This window comes from Diadema antillarum, unplaced genomic scaffold, assembly GCF_040938485.1.
Source record: "Diadema antillarum isolate AM-2024a unplaced genomic scaffold, OU_Dant_1.0 scf00000071, whole genome shotgun sequence".
In the NCBI taxonomy this organism is placed as follows: domain Eukaryota; kingdom Metazoa; phylum Echinodermata; class Echinoidea; order Diadematoida; family Diadematidae; genus Diadema; species Diadema antillarum.
The window spans coordinates 8,427,232-8,448,910 of NW_027270960.1; the positions used below are offsets into that span (position 1 = coordinate 8,427,232).

A 21,679-nucleotide genomic window follows, 5' to 3' on the forward strand; every position below is an offset into this window, starting at 1 on the left:
TTTTTCGGAGTGAATGTGTTTGCGTATAATATGATGTCAACGGAGACTCTGAGATATGTACAGTGCTGCCTCATTCTGAAAGCAGTGCTATAACAACTTCACACGGGGTCATCCCACAAGACCGACACCCACGAGTCATACAGCCTCCGAGTTCGACATTGAAAACAGGTCCATGAGTCATACAGCTCACGAGTCATACAGCCCATATGTTCGACATTAGGCAAATAAAGCCCATGAGTTCGACAATCGGCAAAAACAGCCCACGAGTTCGACAGACTCAACACAGGGCTTAATGTGTCGGTCTCGTGGGCCTTGTTAGCTTAGTGTCGAACTCATGGGCTGTATGACTCGTGAGCAGTATAACTCATGGGTTATATTACTCGTGAGCTGTATGACTCATGGGTGTCGGTCTCGTGACGTGCACCCCTTCACACTGCTTGTCTTTAATCTACAGCACTTGCAGATTCAGGATTGCTCTAGGTAACCAGACCAACTGTGTTAGGACTCTGAATGATGGCCTCCTTAAGGTGGCTGTATAAAACTAACTCCACTAGAGCTCTTCTTAACATATACATGGTGACATAACATTCACTTCACGTAGGAAGTTTGAACATGATCTTGCCTTTACGTTTCATAGAAAGTCCTTGGATGATATGAGCTGAGTACTGACCCATCTCAAGACAATAGAGGAGTACTTCACCTTCTGGAGACTTTGCCCCAACCTTTATAAGATTATCATCATGCCTTCCATCTTAGTAACCATCTTGCCAACGCTATGTTCAAGGTAGCCCTCTGTGGCAAGCCTTCCAAGCATAGGCTAAGGAAGTACACCCTCCTTCAATGGCACTCGATCACTCTCCCTCACGCTGGAAGGAAAGGATGGCAAGTGTCACCAGTGCCATCAACGCATACCCTGACCTTCCAAACACGATAGCATGGGGGTATTTCATGGAGCGTTTTGTCTGACAAAGTTGCTCTCAGCCAATCAGATGCAAGGATTTTAGTAGCTTATAACAGTTTGTCAATAAGAAAAGATCTGACAAAACGCTTCATGAAAGGCCCCCTTGAACAACCTGCCATCAATGCGTCTGAAATCCCACAAGCCTAGATTTCCCTCCCGTAACTTGAAAGCTTTGACCCCTAAACAGGTTGGTGCAGATGCTGGTCTGATGTCATCTCTGATACCACCCAAGTTACCTACAACACTGTCTCTGGCCTGGCAACAAAGCCATAGGGCTTCATTAGGCCCGTTCACAAACAACGAAAATCGAAATTTCAATCGCGATCCAAATTTCGATTTTTTTTTCGACCGTTCATACACAGGGAAAAATCGCACTTCGCAGCAAGGAAAGAACGATCAGTGGCCAAACTGCGCATGCGCGAATCTTGCATGACCGAAGACTGACCCCGCAGTCCCAATAGAGTTTCGCACGCGCTACGAACGATGGGATTAAAAATACCGATTTCCGAATCTCGATCGCGCTCACACACACGACGCTTGGCAAAATAATCGCGATTATTCTGAAAAATCGCACTAATAGTGCGAGTTGGATCGCGATTAGGATCGCGGTAATTAGTGAGATTTTTCTGTCCACACTGGAAAAAATTTCGAAATTTTGATCGCGATAAGAAAATCGATTTTTAAATCGCACTTTTTCCCTTGTGTGTGAACGGGCCTATTGGGTGGTGATCAAGCAAGTCTTCATGTCTTCATTCTGTTTCTATGGCAAATAATCGCCCTCTGACCCCTGAGGAAGTGCTGAACATATCATAAGATGTGGTTGCAATTAAAGAAATTGCAGGACCAATAAGCATCTTTAGTCTGAGAATTCTGCAAATTTGGGGCTGATGTCGCCTACTGCCAAACATCCAATTAAAGGGTTCTTTAAAGACAATAAGAATGACAGTTTTAGTTTTAAGACAAGACTGAATGAAATCATGATGTCAAAGTGTATGTTATCAACACTTGGGAACTGTGAGAGAACTGAAAGAGGTATCTCACATTGCTCCTCGATTGATGTTCAATGAATATTTTGTACGGTATTGCCGTGTTTGGACAGTTTCGTTTATGCCTTCACCAGTTTTTGTTGTTGTTTTACTTCAATAAGAAAATCATGTTTGCTCGATAATATCAAGGCGGTACTTCTAAATTATATCATATCAAAGCGATGGAGGTTATGATCCATTTCAAATTTCATTTTGCCGAAAATGCTCAAGGTTACGCAAGTGGCATCAATCGGATTTGGAATCAGCACCCTCGAATTGACAAGAAACCGTCAAAAAACATTGTATATATTAAAAAACAAGGTTGGGTGCCTTCTAGCCTGGACTAAAAAGTGACTTTTCCCAAGTAACATGCATAAAAGAAAAAAAAAAGCTTTAACAGCTAAAAATTGCCATCACAACTCATTCTGGAATGCAATCTTTTTAAACCCATCTGTATCCTCTTCCATTCTCTGGTGAATACAGGTCCTGAAACCCGGCTAATTGTAGAAATCATGATGGGTTTAGCACCGGTGCATGGTTGGCGTTGTTATCGTTCCCTTGAAGAGCCAATACAGGATGTCCTAGATAAATCTATCAGACCTCATTCAACTCTGATGACCTGACCTCAGCACCCACTGGCAAAATTTTGTGAGCATTTACTGAACAATTAATGCCTCTACACATCCACATTCCCCTTAAAAAAAAAAAAAAAAAAAAAAAAAAAAAACAGAGAGAGAAAATTTAACCACCCTTTGCAAAATTGCTTGGAAGTTCCAATCCAGTTTAATAGACTAGTTGAATATGCATGATAGAACCAGTTTACATACAGACAAGCTGGATAGCCATGGCCAGATTACATAGAAAGATAGCAATCACATGATATCCATTTTTTTCAGCTGGTACCCTGTTAAGTATGAAAAGAAAGCTGTAGTTCTACTGTAGCTAAAAAAAAAAAAAGGTGAAAAAGAGTTTCCAACTAAGAACCCATTATGTCGTGGAAAACATCCCCCCCCCCCCCCCAACTTTTCACAAAGCAGGCTGATTGGGACCGGGAACAAAATTTGGAGGAGAACGTGACTTTGGGCCATAAATGATAGCATTCAATTGTATTTGTCGAATGTGCACAAAGTCTGGTTTAAAGTGACAGGGCTTGCCCCAAGCCTAGATTGTCCCTGCAGCTAAGTGACAGTTGAGATAGCTGCGGACGACCACTTGTAAGAAAGACAAGATCTCTGGTGACTGTCCCCATGATGCGGGGTCAATGTGAAAGCAGGGTAAGATCCCTTCTTCTATTGATGCTAACTTGAGCCATACAGTGAGCTTAAAATGGTGAGCTAAAAATCTATATTGACTCACAATGTAGTACAGATATGAAGGCTACCAACATGACGAAACAATACTAGTCCTAGGCTGCGTTTATCTAACTTGAGAGAGAGAATCACGTTTCTAAACACATTTGGAACGGTGTTTGCAAACGTGGTTTGAAACGCGATTCTCGGGGTGCCGCGTTTATCTAACCATCATACAATCGCAACTCAAGTGGTGTCACTGCGCAGCTGCTTTGCGCCGTTTGACCCGGGAAGTAAAGGTCAACTGCATACCACCAAACATGCCTCATCAGTCACACACAAATAATGGGCAGAGAACACAACCGGAAACAGCTGGGATTTGACCTTGAGATATAAACGCATTTGAAAACGGCATTGCGTTTATCTACTCACAGAACGGCGATCGTGGTCTCAAACGTGATTCAAAACGCCCTTCGAAAGGCATTTCAAAACGGCTTTTCTAAACGCGTTTGAAAACACGGTTGCGTTTATCTAACCCCTGAAAATGCCTCAAACGCATTTAGGATCATGATTCTGCCTCAGAATTATTTTAGATAAACGCAGCCCTACATCCACAAATCACAGGTTTAAAGGACAAGTTCACCCAAATATACATGTGGATTGAGTGAATGCAGCAATGTTTAATAATAGAACACAATGTTTAATAGTAGAACACATCAGTGAATATTTGAGGAAAATTGGACGATCCATTCAAAAGTTACGAATTTTTGAAGTTTCAATGCCACCATCACTGGCTGAGAAAACGACAACAGTTTGTAAACATTACTGCAGAACAACGATAAAAAGAAAATACTTTAAAAAATCAACATATCTTAATATTTCCAGCAAAGTAAATGAGCACTAGACTTTACCTCTTTAACCCGTTGAGGACGGTTTAATTTTGCTACAACACGCATTTCCCATAGACCCCTGCCCGAGTATATTCGGGACTCGTCCTCAACGGGTTAACAAAGATGGGGGGGGGGAACAATACTATACTAGCATGTGTAAGTTACAAGTCAAGGGAATGTGTACTTTCACTGATGCATTCAACTAACATTGCTGTATTCACTAAATCCAAACATATATTTGGGTGAATTTGCCCTTTAAATTCACCTGACCTGACCTCTTGTAAAAGGGAGAGGTCCGTGGGAAAGATTGCCCTGTTGAATTGAAGAATTCTTCACTTGGGCTACAGTTCTAGATTCTAGTGTTCATTTCATCCCTGAGGCACCAAATTGGATCCTTTTTTTTTTTTTTTTGTTGTTGTTAAATCCATGTATTTTTAGGCAGTTGTTGAGTTCTTGAGATCATCACATAAACCTTGTCTTTGACCTCTAAACTCTACTTCAAGAATTTCATTCTTTTTTGTCAGCAATTTTGATTGAAAAAAAAAAAATGGTGAGAGTTGATTAATGACAATTTATGATGAAAGCTGGATATAAACTAAATGTCTCTAGGGGTACTGATGGGAGTGGCTTGAGTTTCAAGAGGGGCACAGGTCTGGGTATTCCACAACACCAGTAGTTCAAAAGTATTGCTCCAGCACAAAATAGCGGGAAATGCATACAAACCTGGTAAGATCTTAGTGGAGTACCACATCTTGCTTCGATGTCATTTTAGTTCTCAACAAAAAGGTCATGAAAACAATGTGATATTACTGCATTGGCCACTCTTGACCCTTAGGCCCGAATTCATGAAAGGTTGTACAATTGAAACCATGGTTTGAACCATGGACAAAGACTGTAGTTTTGTGTGGGGCGCCAAGTGTCGCACGGCCTATTTTGTTACGAAATCAGTCATTTCGTCAATTTCATCAACGAACACCGTAAAGTTCCGTGTATAAGATGCACTATTTTTTCGTCGGAAAACGTTGAAAATCGGGAGTGCGTCGTATACACGGGTACAGTCGAATCACGGGAAAAAATCTGTCATGTACACCCAATTTTATAAGGCCATCTTGGGGCCATGTATGCCCATCGACGTTTGGAAGGTAAGCAATCACTAAAACTTACGGATAAAAGAGCGATCTTTCAATCTGGACACACACAAAAGCTGCAAATACGAGATAAACTTACATCGGCCTTGTGCAGTAATGATGTATCAATCTGGCCATAAACAGCTGTAACAGCACTGCTGTATGCCACCGATGTCAGTCTACCAAGCTACCAACAGCCAACCTAGTAGCTGGAATACGCGATGTACAGGTATCATTACTAAATTACCGATACCGTAAAACTTATCAATGTACTAGTTTCGATATGGCCATAGACAAAAGCTGTAAATTACGGAGTAGGATCGACACTATGTCACCGTAAATATGAACGATGCGTGAAGCATGCATGCATATCCATGTCATTCGTTTGCTCTTCATTTCACGAGTGCAAGGCCAGCTAGGATAGCATAGCTACACTGTAGCTACAGTACTGTAGCTAGCTAGCTAGCAAGCCTTTGGCAAAGGCAGCAGCTGCAGAGAGGCTTTTGCAATGGACTCGCGTGCACACAGCGATCGGATCGAAGCGCGCTTGCCCGTTGCGCGCTGTATGTGCAAGTCCATTGCTCTCTGTGTGCGTGTGCTGAAATTATAGCGAGCTGCCTTTTGCAAAAGGCTAGCACTGTGCAAACAAACATGGTACAAGAGACACACATGTTACTGGTAACAGTGCATGAGTGTAATTACCGTACGCACCGTACGTCTTGCCGTATGATCCCTCTGCTACACTTGTTGATGTTTTTCTTATTTTTCGTAATGAACCTTCCAGTCTGACATGCGTCAATATGCGAGACACCCTCTGCTATGTATGACAGCAAAGATCGTACTGTACACTCATGAGTACGATATGCATGACACAATAAAAAAAAATGTACGATTGAAAGGCTCTGTACACTCATGAGTACGATATGCATGACACATGTACCACGATTGAAAGGCGAAACAATAGCAAGTGAGTACAAAATTGTTGTACCGAGACAAGTCTCGCATTTTGCGTCTTCCATATTTTGTTGATGTCCGATGAATACCGTTAAAGAAAATATAAAAGGAAACGAAAAATAGAGCAAATACATGCTGCATTCTAGGGAAATTTTGAGCTGAAATAATATGTATGACACACGCAATATTTGCGTGGACATTTTCGTGTGTTTTTTTTTTTTTTTAATTTAGGTCCGAAATTAGGGGTGCGTCTTATACACGGGTGCGTCTTATACACGGAACTTTACGGTAGATAATGTTCATTTCATTATGGAATGTTAGCATTACATCAACGAAATGATCATTTCATTAACAAAATGGTCATTTCATCGACGAAATGACTGATTTCGTAACGAAACAGGCCATGCGACACTTGGCGCCTCATTCAAAACTACGGTCTTTGTCCATGGTTTAAACCATGGTTTCAATTGTCCCACCTTCATGAATTCGGGCTATGCAGTGCCCTATTCTGGTTTACTCATGAATCTCAAATGGAGTGAAGGTCTTAATATTCAAAGCAAAACACTGCAGAATGGTATAACTTGCATGTTTTCTTGCAACTGGCAGACAGTTAAAGGCCTAGGCCTATACATTTTAGACCTTGGGGTAGTGAGTTGTGATCCCACTGTGGAGGTACAAAGTAATGCCCCCCCCCCCCTCCCCCAACCCCCAACCCCCAACCAACTGTACATTAAAGGCATAATTTACCTTTTGCAGATAAAACAAAAACCCAGCATTGGTGCTTCAAAATAGTTCTAGGATGTGAGTTAGGGATAGAAACAACCAATGTAAAAAATTTGAACCAGTTTAATCAATGTTAAGTATTGTTAAATATACAAAATGTGAACAATATAATAAAAATGTTTCCAGACTAAACCGTCTACAGTTATGGTTTTAAATAATGAGAAAAACAGTGATATCTCCTTATATTTTAAGCTTTATTGCAAAAACTTTATATGGTAGGATGTTGTGCGATGCAACAGACCTACACATATGCATCAAAAGTGATATCTTGAACATTTTTTATATTACTGCTCCCAAAGGTAAACAGGACCTTTAAGGTTTAAGGAGAATCTTTGTCCTGCATATCAAACTCATGTCCTAAAGAGAACATACTTGCTACAATCACAATGGTCCTGAGATATATTATCTCTATCACATGGATAAACTCCATAATTTAGTAAATTCATAACTGAAAATGAAGATCCAAAATGTATGCTATACACTGCCAAATACTGGCTGCATACCCATTAATTAAAGAAGAAGAAGAAAACAACAACGGTGTAATTTTAGCAAATGATTTAAATCAGCTTCTAGCTGTTCCCTACTCTGCAATATCCTTCAGATATTTCCTAACATGTTTGAACAGAGGGAAATATGTTATCAAGGAGTGACCTACACTGTACTTCAAAAGGGGGCTGGTCCTTTCACACTCAACCCTACTCAAGCCATTCTGTAAACTTTTTACTCCACAAATCACAGAGACGGATTAGCAAGTTACGTCTTTCAACAAACAAGATAACAATGGATCACACCATTTGATGATATTACTCACCTATGTTTAAACTACAAAAAAAAAAACTTTAGGTGTGCTTGAACTTTGAACATTTGACAGGCAATTACACACACAATATCCAATTAACAATGATAGAAGATAATAAAGTTGGCGACAATGAACTTTTTAATGAATGGAGTCACAATGTCTTCAATTTCATCTTCACATTTAAAGGCACAATGGGATTGATTATGTACCATGGCCGTTGTTACGGAATGAGTAATAATTTACAAAGCATCAGAAAGGTTCTGATTATATAGGGGTCATTCCATCGGGTTGGGGCAAAAATTGTGACATCAGAGTCCAAAAATAGAAGTGTGATAAATGGATTGTTTTGTTTATTCCAAGTTTTGTGGAACAATTCTTCAACTAAATCCACTCAAGGCTTCATAATACTGTCCTTCATATTTGAGTAAACTGAGAAACAAGATTTGACAAAATACCACCATTACATGGACATCATTTATCATCCTTGCTAAGACTATACTTGCTTACCTTCAAAATAAAAGGAGTTGATCTCAATCACTCCTAAGAAACTTTTTACTAACAAAATTGTTCATCACTTTGTTCCACATTCTTCAACATGGTACAAGTATTTTGACAGATAGAGCATCAATAAATGGAACATGAGACTCCTTGTGTATAGCAGTACCATGTTCTGTGTTGTTCTCTTTTCTCACCAAGCAAAGAAATTCAATTTATGATGGAATGTAGAACTAGGTATTGAAGAGAAATGATGCCTAATCAGAATGCAATAATTTTCATTGGAAATACTTGACCACTTTTTTTGGCCTGACCTTCCATTTTTTATGTTACCACCATTACATGGACATTATGTCTCTGTAACAGAGGTATAATTGGGAGCATTATAACTAAATGTCCATCAAGGGTCATTACATACCAAATTTCACTTTTTGCCACAGGACCAATTAATACTACTACTGTTGTACTAGCAGAAAAACACCTTGAATGTCAAATTCTTTGGATGGAAATAAAAGAACTAAATATTAAAAATGAAACGAGAATGTAAGAAATTATTTACAAGTGATTTTCAAAATCATACTAATCCTGTTTAAGTTTCCACTTCAGTTTGTCTTTTGAATCATGTCTTTTTCTGTGTAAATACAAAAAGACTGTTAAATCTTATAATTTCTAAATCTTTGATTACTTTAAAATGTCAATATCTCTTTCAAGACATTACCTTAAAATGTGCATGCATCTGTTACATGGACATAATGTCCCCGAAATGGTGGTACAATGGCACAGAACTAACAGTCCGATAATGATATGAAACTTGTGATACTTGAAATGATATCAAATGTACACATGTGTATGGCAAGTTGCATCCTGGTGAAGAAAAAAAATGGATGAATGCATGGAAAAATTTTTATTTTTTGGCACAACGTGTGCACCCCCCCCCCCCTTTTCTATAAAACTGCAAACATTTAGATTTTATGACTTTGTCCGAGCAGTAGATGTGTACAACTGTTACTTTATTCTAATTCACATAACTTTTTCTTGACCTGGTAAATGAAGAAGAGTAAGAACATATAATGTTTGAGTACTCAATGATTGGTGTTTGACAAAAATAACTTATTCGACTTATCATTTTGATTTGTATTACTGTTACATGGATATCATGTCCCTGTAATAGTCATATCGAATGGTATTACATTACTGAATTTTGATAGATGTCCAGTATCAACCACCTGATCCAAACTCAATATAAACTCAAGCTTACAGAGGTGTAGGTATACATCACATCCAGGCAAGCTTCTAAAATGTGTAGCAATGAACAGGTAAGAGTTTGTCTTCCATACACAATTATAACTCTGAGACCTTTGATGCATTACCGAAGAGATGTACGAAAAAATGTACTAGTTTATTTCTCCTAAACTACAAGTATGTCAAGACATGGCATTACAACGACAGCACATGGTCGATACGTTCCAAAAATACTGTAACTTGTTGAATTTGGTTACTTTAATTTTCCTCACTTACCTGGACACACAATAGAATTGAATATTAATTGCAGTATAATGATGTCATCCCTGAACTTATAAGTGGATAAAACATTAACTGTGAACATGCAAAAAATAATTGGTAAGCACAAACAGTTGTTAAAATGAATACATAGGCCTATATTTAAAATCTATATTGCATTAAAAATTAACATTGAAAATAATCACACATGCTTTTGCTTTTTCATATTATAACAAATACCCACTCCAAACAAATAGAAGATAAAGTTCAAGGATAGTGAAATGAAAAAAAAAAATAACACGCGCTGACAGGTTGATCAACATTCTTCACGAAGAAGTTGTGACTCCATCAACTTTCAGCACTCATCATTCTTCATTTGTTGTTTTTTTTATCACAAAAATTGTATTTCATATCAATTAATTTGTTTGGAGAGGGTGTAGTTTGGGGAAGGTTACCAAAATTATAGACCGATAAATCTAGCTCTTGTTCGGTGGCTTCATGCAAAATGTACTGTCGGCAATAAAGTCAGATCCACTCCTGACCGCAAAGTTAACAAGAGGCTACCAAGCAAGAGGAACATTAATTGGTCTACCAGAATTATAGCTTAAAATGAATTGGACTGTGGTCATGCATCATTATGCACAAAGTAATATTTTTATCCTGACACAAATCCCACAACCAGAACTGATGTTTCACACTAGAGAGACTACCTGGCTATGATCTAGTGCCAGTAGACTACCTGATCGTAGTCGGTTTCTGAGGATTCAGTCCATACTAACTTAAAGGACAAGTTCACCTTCATAAACATAAGGATTGAGAGAATGCAACAATAATAGTAGAACACATCAGTGAAAGTTTGAGGAAAATTGGACAATCGATGCAAAAGTTATGAATTTTTGAAATTTTTGTGTTGGAACCGCTGGATGAGGAGACTACTACAGCTTGTGAGTCATATGCGTACAACAGTATAAAGAAAATGTAAAAGAAATTTCAACATATTTTCACTTTTTTCGCATAATAAAAGAGCACTTGACTTGCCTCTTTCTAAAGGCGGGGGGAATAATATTACCCATAACATTTGTCGGTAACGAGTCAGGGGAATGTGTACTTTTGTCAAAAGATGGAATTTTGTGAAATTCTCTTTATATTTTCCTTATATTGTTGTACGCATGTGACATCTAAGTTATACATACACTGCAGTAGTCTTCTCATCCAGCGGTTACTGCACAAAAACTTCAAAAATTCATAACTTTTGAACGGATTGTCTGATTTTCCTCAAACTTTCACTGACGTGTTCTACTAATATTGCTACATTCTCTCAATCCTTATGTTTATGAAGGTGAACTTGTCCTTTAACATATTTTGGTGGAAAAAAATATGCCTAATTGCAAATGAAACATGTTGGCTAACAATCAAAACCTGTCTGTACAGAATTCTAGTAATAAAGATATTACTTTCTTTGAGGCCTTTATAGCAACTCTGGAATAAAAAGGGCAATGTCTCACTTACAGTTTTCACTTACACGAAAAGAGGTATGTGGGACTGTTATAAGAGATTCTGGACTATTGGGGATAATTTTTTGAACTTAAAAACACTTTCTCCATTATAATATGTTGACACATTTTCATGATAGGTTAAATTGATGTCATGAAACAAGTACCAATATATATCGCCTCATTTATGTCACTTTAAAAAGGAGAACTTCTTGGAAATCCAATCCACCATTACAGGGACATTGCTGGAAGATCAGCCACTGCAGGGCTTCAGAGGGCACAATATCAGATTGATTTATGTGCACATGGTTTTCAGCTTACCTCCCATCCTCCTGATACAGTAAGGTCTCTTCTCCAGTCTCTCTTTTTTTGTGCATGCCATGAAATGTGATCCACCGTTACAAAATCAGCCAGGACATTGCTCAAAACACCGGTGACCCTCCATTAGTTTACATAACAAAGACCTATGTTTTCAAAACTGATCTTTTGATGAAAAGTTGCCTACCACCTGCCCTTTATTTCTGACACATAGCCATGGAAAGGATAATTTATGAATGCAAGTAATCTACCACAATACCACCATTACCAAAAAAGTTCAACTAGGACATCGCATGTAACGGTGGTACCGGTATGCCTGTGGTTGAGGAATGATTTATGACTTGAAGTCACTTTTCATTTGCTATCCTATTACTGTTTTGCTGATAAACGAATGTTGCTTTATCAATTGTGACCATCTGATTCTGACTTTGTTTATCTGTCAATCAGATATCTTCAACTGAAAACAACCTTTTTAGATGTCACACTTGGTACCCAATAAAAGAGCATGGACATCATCACTAAAAGACACACCGGCACCAACTCTTGTGATTCAATGTTTTCATTTCTTCGTCAAGTAATCACCAACACAATTACCTTCCCACAAAACCACATTGCAACATCAAATACCTTATGAAATTTTCAGGATAAAGCGAGCAATTCCTTAAGAACACAAAAAAGTGTTGTTGCCCCAACCCCGTGGAATGACCCATAGAGCATGGGCATTATCTCTCCTTGAACAGATACATTCCATCTGCAAATACAGTGTATTTTGGCAGAAATCGAGAAATGCAGGATTAGTGGGGTTAGACAGGGTTTCAACCTGCGGAGTGAGGATATCAGTGCCAAGGAGTTACCAAAGGGAAAGAAAAAACACATGGTCACAATTTCACAACAGATAATCATGTATACTCACTGACTCCTTCTAAACATTAGGCCCTATATCAAGGTCAATCTGATCAGCTGCCATAATTATTCCAAAGCCAACAACAACAACAAAATCTGATACAATTCATCGTAGTCCTTGGAGATGGTATGACACTATGCTTGCTCATGTCAATGATACACAAGAAATAGAGACAACGACAATGAAATGGAGACAAACACATACCTACAAACAAGTACACCCTTCTGCACAAATAGCTACAAAGTATGGATAAATACAAAAGGGCTTTTTACACCTTTGTAAATTTTTGCTTAGCCCCGGACCAATGGTGGGGCTAAGGGGGGGGGGGGGGGGGGGCCTTAGCCCCACCGTTGGTACGGGACTATCCTTAGCCCACTTTCTGTTTACACTCGTTTTTGCCAAAGTGGGCTAGCCCCACCGATAGTACGGTACTATCTGGCCCTGCAAAATAGCAGGGGTTAGCACCGCAATTGCGGTGCCAAGCAAGTGAGTGTAAACAGAACGAAAAAATAATCCTGGGCTAAGCGACGGAGACGAAGTCCGACCCTCACTGACCAATCAGAAACGAGGTAATCAAGTGCTGCCGGTGCGTGCGTGTACGTGTACAGTACACAGTGTAATTATGAATATTCATGTGGTTTGGAAAGTCCGGGGCTAAGAAATACGAGTGTAAAAAGGTCAGTTTTCTCCTTAGCCCCGGACAAGAGATAGTACGGGACTAATTGGCGAGTGTAAAAAGCTGAAAAAATTGGTACGGGACTAACGATAGTCCTGGGTCAGAGAAAGTCCGGGGTTAAGAAACACAAGTGTAAAAAGCCCTTTAGAATCATTGCTTGCATACAATTTTGCCACCTACAGTTTCTTGGGAAGGAACTTGAAAACCTTTTTTTTTTTTTCCTTCAGACATTTTTAAAAATACAACACTAGCTTTATACGTATCAACAGCATGGCCATTGTCTCTCATTGAATAGTTATATTTGACTTGCAAATATTGTGTTTTTTGACAGTAAGGGGCTTTATGTAAGATTCATGAGACTAGATGTGAAGACAAATCGGTTTGTACTGGTTTGAACCGGTGGAGTGAGATCATCACAACCCATGAGTTACAAAAGAAAGAAAAAAAAAAAACTAGGTCAGGACCCTACCACGGATCATTCATACAAACACCTGTACATCATGTCAACATGTATTCATTCAGAAACCAGCAAAAAAAAAAAAGAAATGCAATTAAAAAAACAAGATGCAATCAACAAGGAAATGGTCTTGCAAGAACAATGATAATCTTAATTGAAATTTGCATCTGACAGCAGTCAGATTATCTAATCAAATATTCATAGAGGTCTTGAAGCTGCCAGCTCTTAATGAATCATATCTGTTTTGTATACTGGTTTATGGCTCAGTGGATCAAACTTGAGATAGATGAAGCTGATGCTCAGGTTACACCAAATCTCTTTGAAGGCTTTTGTTATTTGTCGCACTTTAATGAGAAAATAGGCAAGGAAATAGTTGTATTACAGTCATATGCAGTGCATTACTACAACCATGTGAATTCTCATTCTCCAGAGAGATGGTAAAGGTATACAATTTCTTCACTTTATATGTGACAACAGTGTGACATTTCCTAATTCAACCTCCTTGTAATCACTGGTAAAATTGTATATTTAGAAATAAAGGGAGGATAATTTTAAATGCAGCTTTATTTGCCATGGGTAAATCACCATTTTGATTGTGCATTCACTTCTCTTAAAGCCTCTGTCTTGGATACGGGGGGGGGGGGGGGGGGGGGGGGGGAGATCGCCAATTATTGGAGATTCCACTGCTATCAGAAGTCCAAGTGGACGTAGGTAATGGGTCGTTTGCAACAGAACCAGCCCATTAGATGTTAAAACCTTTTCCTAACCACCCATTGTTTTTCCCACTGCTGTGTCATCAGTATTCATAAGGAGTAATTTTTTTGTTCTTACTATAAACATTGGCTCATAAATGGCAATTACTTGCTGGTGCTATACACTATTTGCTGTTCCAGCACATCTCTGAATTAGAACAATGATTCCAAAGTTCAGTGCACTAAACAAAGTTTAGTGGGACATGCTTCTCACTTTCTCCAGAGTCTACATTAGCTTTTACCACCTTTAAACTAAAATATAATTCTCAGAAGGGATTAAAATCCATCTTAAACCATATTTGTTTGCAATATTTTGAAAGGGTCTGCCAAAAAACTAACCTGGCTGGTATGATTTGCCAGGATGAGGAGTCGTTTTAGAATATTTTGAGATCAGAAAGGGTAGAATAATTTTGATCGTAGTACACAACTGTTACTGTAAAAGTGGTTTCTTTCGCGGTGGTTTTATTTTCGCGCTTTGAGGTTGAACCGCGAATTTAACATCACGCGAAAATGTTTCGGAACCCGTTGCTTGTTACAACGCTATCATTACCGACCGCGAATTTAAACACACGCGAAAAAGTCGGCACCGATGAAAACCGCAAAAGTTTCTGTACGCGAAAGAAACCACTTTTACAGTATTCTGGCAGAGTCCTCCAAAGTTCACATTGCGGGTAGGTAAAACGCTGCGCGATGATCGATCGTGCCCTGGCAATCATACTTTTAACAAGCTGCATGCCATTTACTCTAGCACGGAGGATTGATGGATACTGTGGTGTGGCTCGATTTGTTGATCATCAATAATCGATCATGAAAAATGACACAGAAACTATGATCGGGTAAGCTCTGAGATTGTAATACTTCTGTGAACTTTTTAGGTTAATATATCGCATTTTCTTCATTTATGTAGGAATGTTTGTAAGAATATTTGTCTTTTGGGAGATGGGGTCAACAAACGAGGGAATCCATTCTGCGCATATTTGAGATTTGCATACAGGCACTGAGCACAGGCTTGAGGCACAGAGCAGGAAGGTGATGAGGTAAACGAGGCTTCCTTATCTTTTATAGAGCATAGGGCAAATTTTCAGCACGTGTGTATGAAGTGGAAATGAACTGCTTGGCGGAGGTCTGCACTCTATTAGTGCTTTTCTAGTTTCCTTTTGCATACTGTACAATAACATTGTCCAGAAACAGCAATGCGAACTTCAAGTTTGGGTCTGTATTTGGAGACTTTGAAATCTGAAGTTTGAAAAATCTACATGGATGAAATATGAAGCAGTGAGGCTCACCGTATGTGATGAGAAGCAGAACAAAAGGCACGTTTTTGAAGAGGGCGATGATAGATTCCTTGTAGGAGCGTCCCTCGCTGGACTTCTGGGAGTCGTACTTGGCCTTGCTGGGGGGCATAGGTGGTTGAGGCTGGTACACTACATGGAAACACACATAGACATCATCATTATACAAAATGTATTAAAAAAAAACCCCAAACAAACATAAATAGTGTTTCTGCGAAAGAAATCAAATCCAAACGAAGCACGTAACTGTATATGATTACCAATAACAAACAAAATCTTTCACTTTTGGCACCAAAGTGATGATAAACTTAATAATATCAATAAAACATCAATATCATAAATAATATATCCATATATAATATTAATGTAATACCAGTAATTACAATCACTCAAGTATTACCAGTACTCAAGCATACTTTATGAAGTATCAATTAAACACTTAATGCAGCTACCTCATAGATTCAAAACAACACAGTCACTTAACCCGTTAAGGATGGACTGATTTTGCTACAACACACATTTCCCATAGACACCTGCCCGAGTACACTCGGGACTCGTCCTCAACGGGTTAATATGGTGGCTTTACTATTGAATATTAAAGTTAGTGTTCATTTATGTGAATTAAACAATTTGACTTGTAATGAACCAAGATATTCTCACAGGCATTATATTGGACATAGACACAATGGCACTCTCACAATCACAACCTTCTTTTCACTGTATGATTTCAAACACATTTCCACCCAGCTGCTGAGCATGTATGATTTGTTGTTTTGACATATTATACAATCATATGATTTCCTTTGCATTTCAAACACTTAAGGGCTTTTTACACTTGTAAATTTTTGCTTAGTCCCGTACCAACGGTGGGGCTAAGGGGGGGGGGGGGGGGGCCTTAGCCCCACCGTTGGTACGGGACTATCCTTGGCCCACTTTCTGTTTACACTCGTTTTTGCCAAAGTGGGCTAGCCCCACCGATAATCCCGTACTATCTGGCCCTGCAAAATAGCAGGGTTAGCACCGCAATTGCGGTGCCAAGCAAGTGAGTGTAAACAGAACGAAAAAATAATCCTGGGCTAAGCGACGGAGACGAAGTCCGACCCTCACTGGCCAATCAGAAACGAGGTAATCAAGTGCTGCCGGTGCGTGCGTGTACGTGTACAGTACACAGCGTAATTATACAATATTGGATGGCCTTGAGATTAACACAAGGAAATATTGGACGAGCTATGCACAAATATTGAACGAGTCGAAGACAAGTCCAATATTTTGCTTAGCGAGTCCAATATTTCCTTGTATTAACCGAAAATAGGACATTCAATATTATCATTATTATCCTACAGAGGATTTTAGCAAAGAACGTTTTCACTTAGACCTACCCTTTCTGTCTCCAAGTGCTGTATGGTCTCCTGTAGTGATCCTGACATGGGGTATGGTACATGTACAAGTGTACACTCTTCAGTGCAAGTTAATCCACTTCAGTCTCTGATAAAACAGTGATCTATGTATCCAAGGTAGCCGTCATGACCGATGTTACTGTTAGACCGAGATCTAGCTAATTTAGGCCGCGTTCATGCGAATTTCGTTGCCAGAATCACAAACATGAATCATGATTCAAAACGGCGTTTCAAATCACGGTCTCAGCGGAAGAGCGTTCATGCGGGCTTTCGCAATGCTGATTCTGGCTCAGCTCATCATTTGCCATTGCGCAGCGCACTGCGCAGTTTGACCTTGTCTCTGCAACTCGAGCCAGACCTCCTTATTCCAGCTGTACAGGCCTTTACGTTTTTATTTCGGTGAATACTTTCCGATTAGCTGTGGCATTCAGGCTCTGCCCACAGATCGAGGAACAGATCGAGGAATAATCCAAATTCTTCGTCTCTCCAATTGTTTCCCTTGGTAGACACAGCGCTGCAGCTATTACTTTTATCAACTCAATCGGAGAGTAATTACATGTATTATTATGTTAAACAGTTAGCGTTAGATACTAGCATAGAATTGGTGTATGGCTTTGATGTAAACAAACAAGTGCAAGTATGGTACCAAAACACATGATTCATATTGTAAGATGTACACAAGCGCGCGAACAGAACTAGAAGCTGTGCATGGGATACCCCATGAGACACGCATGCGCACAGCGCACAATGACGTCAAAGAATCATGATTGAAATCACGGTTGCGTTCATGCGGTTTCTGCGATCGTGATTCTGGCAGAATCATGATTCAAAACACCCTTTTTTCAGCGTTTCAGATCGGCGTTTTGAAACGCGTTTATATGGAAAAATCACATGAACGCAACGCAACTAAACACGTTTAGCGACTAAACGTGTTTAGAAACGCAATTCTAGTTTCGCATGAACGCAGCCTTAGACCAGAATTAGATGTATTTGTACCCGAGATCTGAGAAACAATTCACGTCACATCTACCGTAGATCGTGAAAGATCGAATTAGGCTACTACCACAACTATACACTGTAGTACTGTAGTCCTACTGTCGCGCATGCAAATGCAAGCGGCGGCCGGCTACATGTATTTGTATATCGCGCGCGGGCTATCTAGCAGTAGTGCTGAGCATGCAGAGCTGCAGATCAATCGTCGCCTTGCGCCTGCATGCACAAAAAAAAAATGCAACTTGTTTTCATCAAACCTAAATGTACAATTCCTGTTATGAAAGTGATATTTTGAAAAATTGTATGAAAAACAATTTCAACTAATTGATATATGAAATTTGTTTGTATAAACACAGAATTTTAGAAGAAACGATATTCCAGTTAATTCGTGATCGACCAATCACAGACGTTTTTTACTTCATATTTCAGGTCATCTTGTATACATGTATCTCAACCAATCACGGTGCAGTTTATAAAAACTTTGGGGAATCCCCCTCTTGCTGTTCAATATTTTAAATATTGGTCGCCTCGGCAAAAAAATATTGGTCGAGTTCAACAAACTTTTTAAATGGGTTGGAGGTTATGAGGTGCGTCGACAAAATAACACTTGTATTTGGGCTCTAAAAATCCTCTGTATGGATAATAATCATGAATATTCATGTGGTTTGGAAAGTACCGGACTAAGAAATACGAGTATAAAAAGGTCAATTTTCTCCTTAGTCCCGGACAAGAGCTTAGTATGGGACTAATTGGTGAGTGTAAAAAGCTGAAAAAAAAAAAAGTCCTGGGTCAGAGAAAGTACGGGGTTAAGAAACACAAGTGTAAAAAACAAGGAAAAGTAAAAATTACGCGGTAAAAGCGTAATATATGTCCCCGCCGGAAGCCACTCTGATTCTCCCTTTGGCGGCCGTGGCGGCCATTTTTCAAAATGCCGCCATGTGATACAGAAATGCTGTGTATTTTGGAAACTATAAGTCCGATTGTCGTGATTCTTGTACCAAAGTATAGTTTTGAGGGTCAAGGATTCCAATAAAATAATTTTTGAGAGGATAAAATCATGGCAACCTACTTATTGGCGGCCATTTTAAAAAGATATGGCCACCATGTAGATAAAAACATATCCTTAAAACGTATGGACAAAGTGTCATGACTCTGGTACCAAGTTATATGTTTTTGGGGTCAAGGATTCCCATTAATTCAACTGTAAGTAAATATGAATCGCTTCATCCTACGTTTTTGGCGGCCATTTTAATGAATATGGCTGCCATACAACAGAAAATGAATATTGTATATCTTCGAACTCAAAAGATATATAATCCCGATTCAAGTATAAAAGTATAGTTTTGGGGTGAAAATTTTCAATTTAATGATGTTTTAGCAAAGTGAATAGGTTCATCACATCCTTTGTTTTGGCGGCCATTTGATAAATATAGCCTCCCTCCAGTTATATAGCGTACGAGTGTTATGAAAGCGGGATGCCCATTGTGGATCGATTCTGGTGTAAACGTTTGTTTAGAGTTCAACAATTACTTGTTCACATCATTTTTAGTGTTCTAATGTGGAACATCTGGGCATAGTTAACTTTGGAAGCATTTTGGAAAATACGCTCAACTTCCTTTATAGGATTTAGTAGCAAAATGTACAATATAGGTAAAAAGATGAAGGTCAAAGGTCAAAGAAGTCAAAGGTCAAAATTCTATGTAGAAATATAGACTCGCTTTCTCTGGTCCCTGGACCACTGGAATGAAAAATCATAGTTTTCCAACCAATATATAGTACACCCGTTTTCTTTGGAAATATGACACTAAGTGTGAGAAAACTTCTAAAACTTATTGGGTCACTTTCATACATCAAATGTAAACACACTACAATTATGTATGTCTGTAAAATCCATGATTGACCAGGTTGTTCTGATACTTACAACTACGCTGAATCTTATACATCAAACGATTAAGTAAATATAATAGGTATTATACGATACATCTTTATAGGTCTACATCTAATTGTAAATTTGCAGCGTAAAGGGGTAAAGAATCGGCCTCATGAAAACAAATCCGATCTTCTGCCAAAGTTTTGTATCCTATACCAACATCATTTCTTTTAGACAGAGCTGGACATGATAGATTTTTTGTGTCATCATCTTGACATATGAATATGATGTACTTGGTCCAATCTGTTTCTTTCCTGGGAGCTGGTTTCTCGTTGAAATGAGCTTTGTTTTGAAGCCATGTTATCCTAGTAAACCCAATAACCAATTACTTAGAAAGATAACGGAATCGTAAATCACAGGGTAAAGAAATGTGTACATTTTTTTCTATGTGATTTTCGTGGCATTTTGTAGCCTTTTGATGTACAATATTTGTAAAGAAAAATCAAGGTCAAAAGTAGTCTACTCTGAATACATTACATAGGTCAAAATCTTTATATGATTTTAGCCTCTTGAACTGAATTTCACCCTACCCACCCCAAAGAAATTATACTGATGCATTTGCCATCTCATATGGAATAAGGATTAAGGTTTCATAATTCAAAATCAACTTCTACAGGTAAATGGCAGTGGGATTTCAACGCATTTTATAACGTAGCGCAAAATAAACTAGAAGAAAAATTACTAATTTATGAATTTAAAAACTTCAAAGGTACAAATTTTGGGTTTCATAAATTGGAAGATAAAACTGCAGAATAAAATATTCAGTATATCGATCTTTTAACCGGCACCTACTGAAGATGTTCTCTAGCGCACCTGCATCTACATAATTAGCATTAACGTTCATCATCATCAACTCGGATGTCAGGAACAATGGCGATTGTCAGAGTCATTCGATTTTTATCATGATTCCTTATAATGTACAATACAAGGTCATACTATGAAATCAATGGTCAAGAACTGAGAAAGAAATCAATAGGTCTTATAAGACTGCAATAATCATGTTTTTGTGGCTGAAAAACTATGACAGTACACTTATTGTACTCTCCTGTCTATGCATCCAAAATTCTGGGTAAAGTCTTCTATTCCATTCTCACCATTTACTCCATCACTTATTCAACATAACGGAATTTATAATCAGGTTACAAATGTAGTTATGTGAGTACCTATATTTGTAGTGAATGTGATAAGGTATGGTCAAAAAACAATCAAAGAACAATAAAGAACTAAACGCCGCAACAACAAAGGAGTTCATTTACCAATAATAGGTGAACGACTGTTGTCAGTGGGACAATACATATGGCAAGTGAGGGTGTATATATGTATATATATATATATATATAAAATTACATATATATATATAGTGGCCCCTCAGAAAACAGAAACGAATATTTTTTTCAAAACCAAAACGAAATTGTCCAATTTGGTTGAGTACTTTTCTTTCTATACATGTTTTTGTTGATCATTAATTTCCTACTTTATTTTATCAGAGCTCAGCAACGAAGACTACCCAACAACTGAAGGTGAATTTTCGACAATAATCCTATTCAAGCATTCCACATTGTGATGTGCGGCTCAATTATTTGTTAGTCTCCCAAGGCAGTGGCTTTTGTTCGATGCTGAAATTTGTTGAATTGAGCTAAGAAA

General features: G+C 38.5%; 1 protein-coding gene across 1 annotated transcript in view; it reads right to left on the bottom strand.

Annotated features, from left to right (window-relative positions):
• LOC139716919 (choline/ethanolamine transporter flvcr2a-like) overlaps positions 1–21,679 on the bottom strand; it is a 67,985-nt gene that overhangs the window by 36,107 nt on the left and 10,199 nt on the right. Inside the window, exon 3 of the mRNA XM_071628440.1 lies at positions 15,710–15,847. Within this exon, the coding sequence (XP_071484541.1) occupies positions 15,710–15,847 (138 nt within the window). The remainder of the gene's footprint in view (positions 1–15,709; positions 15,848–21,679) is intronic.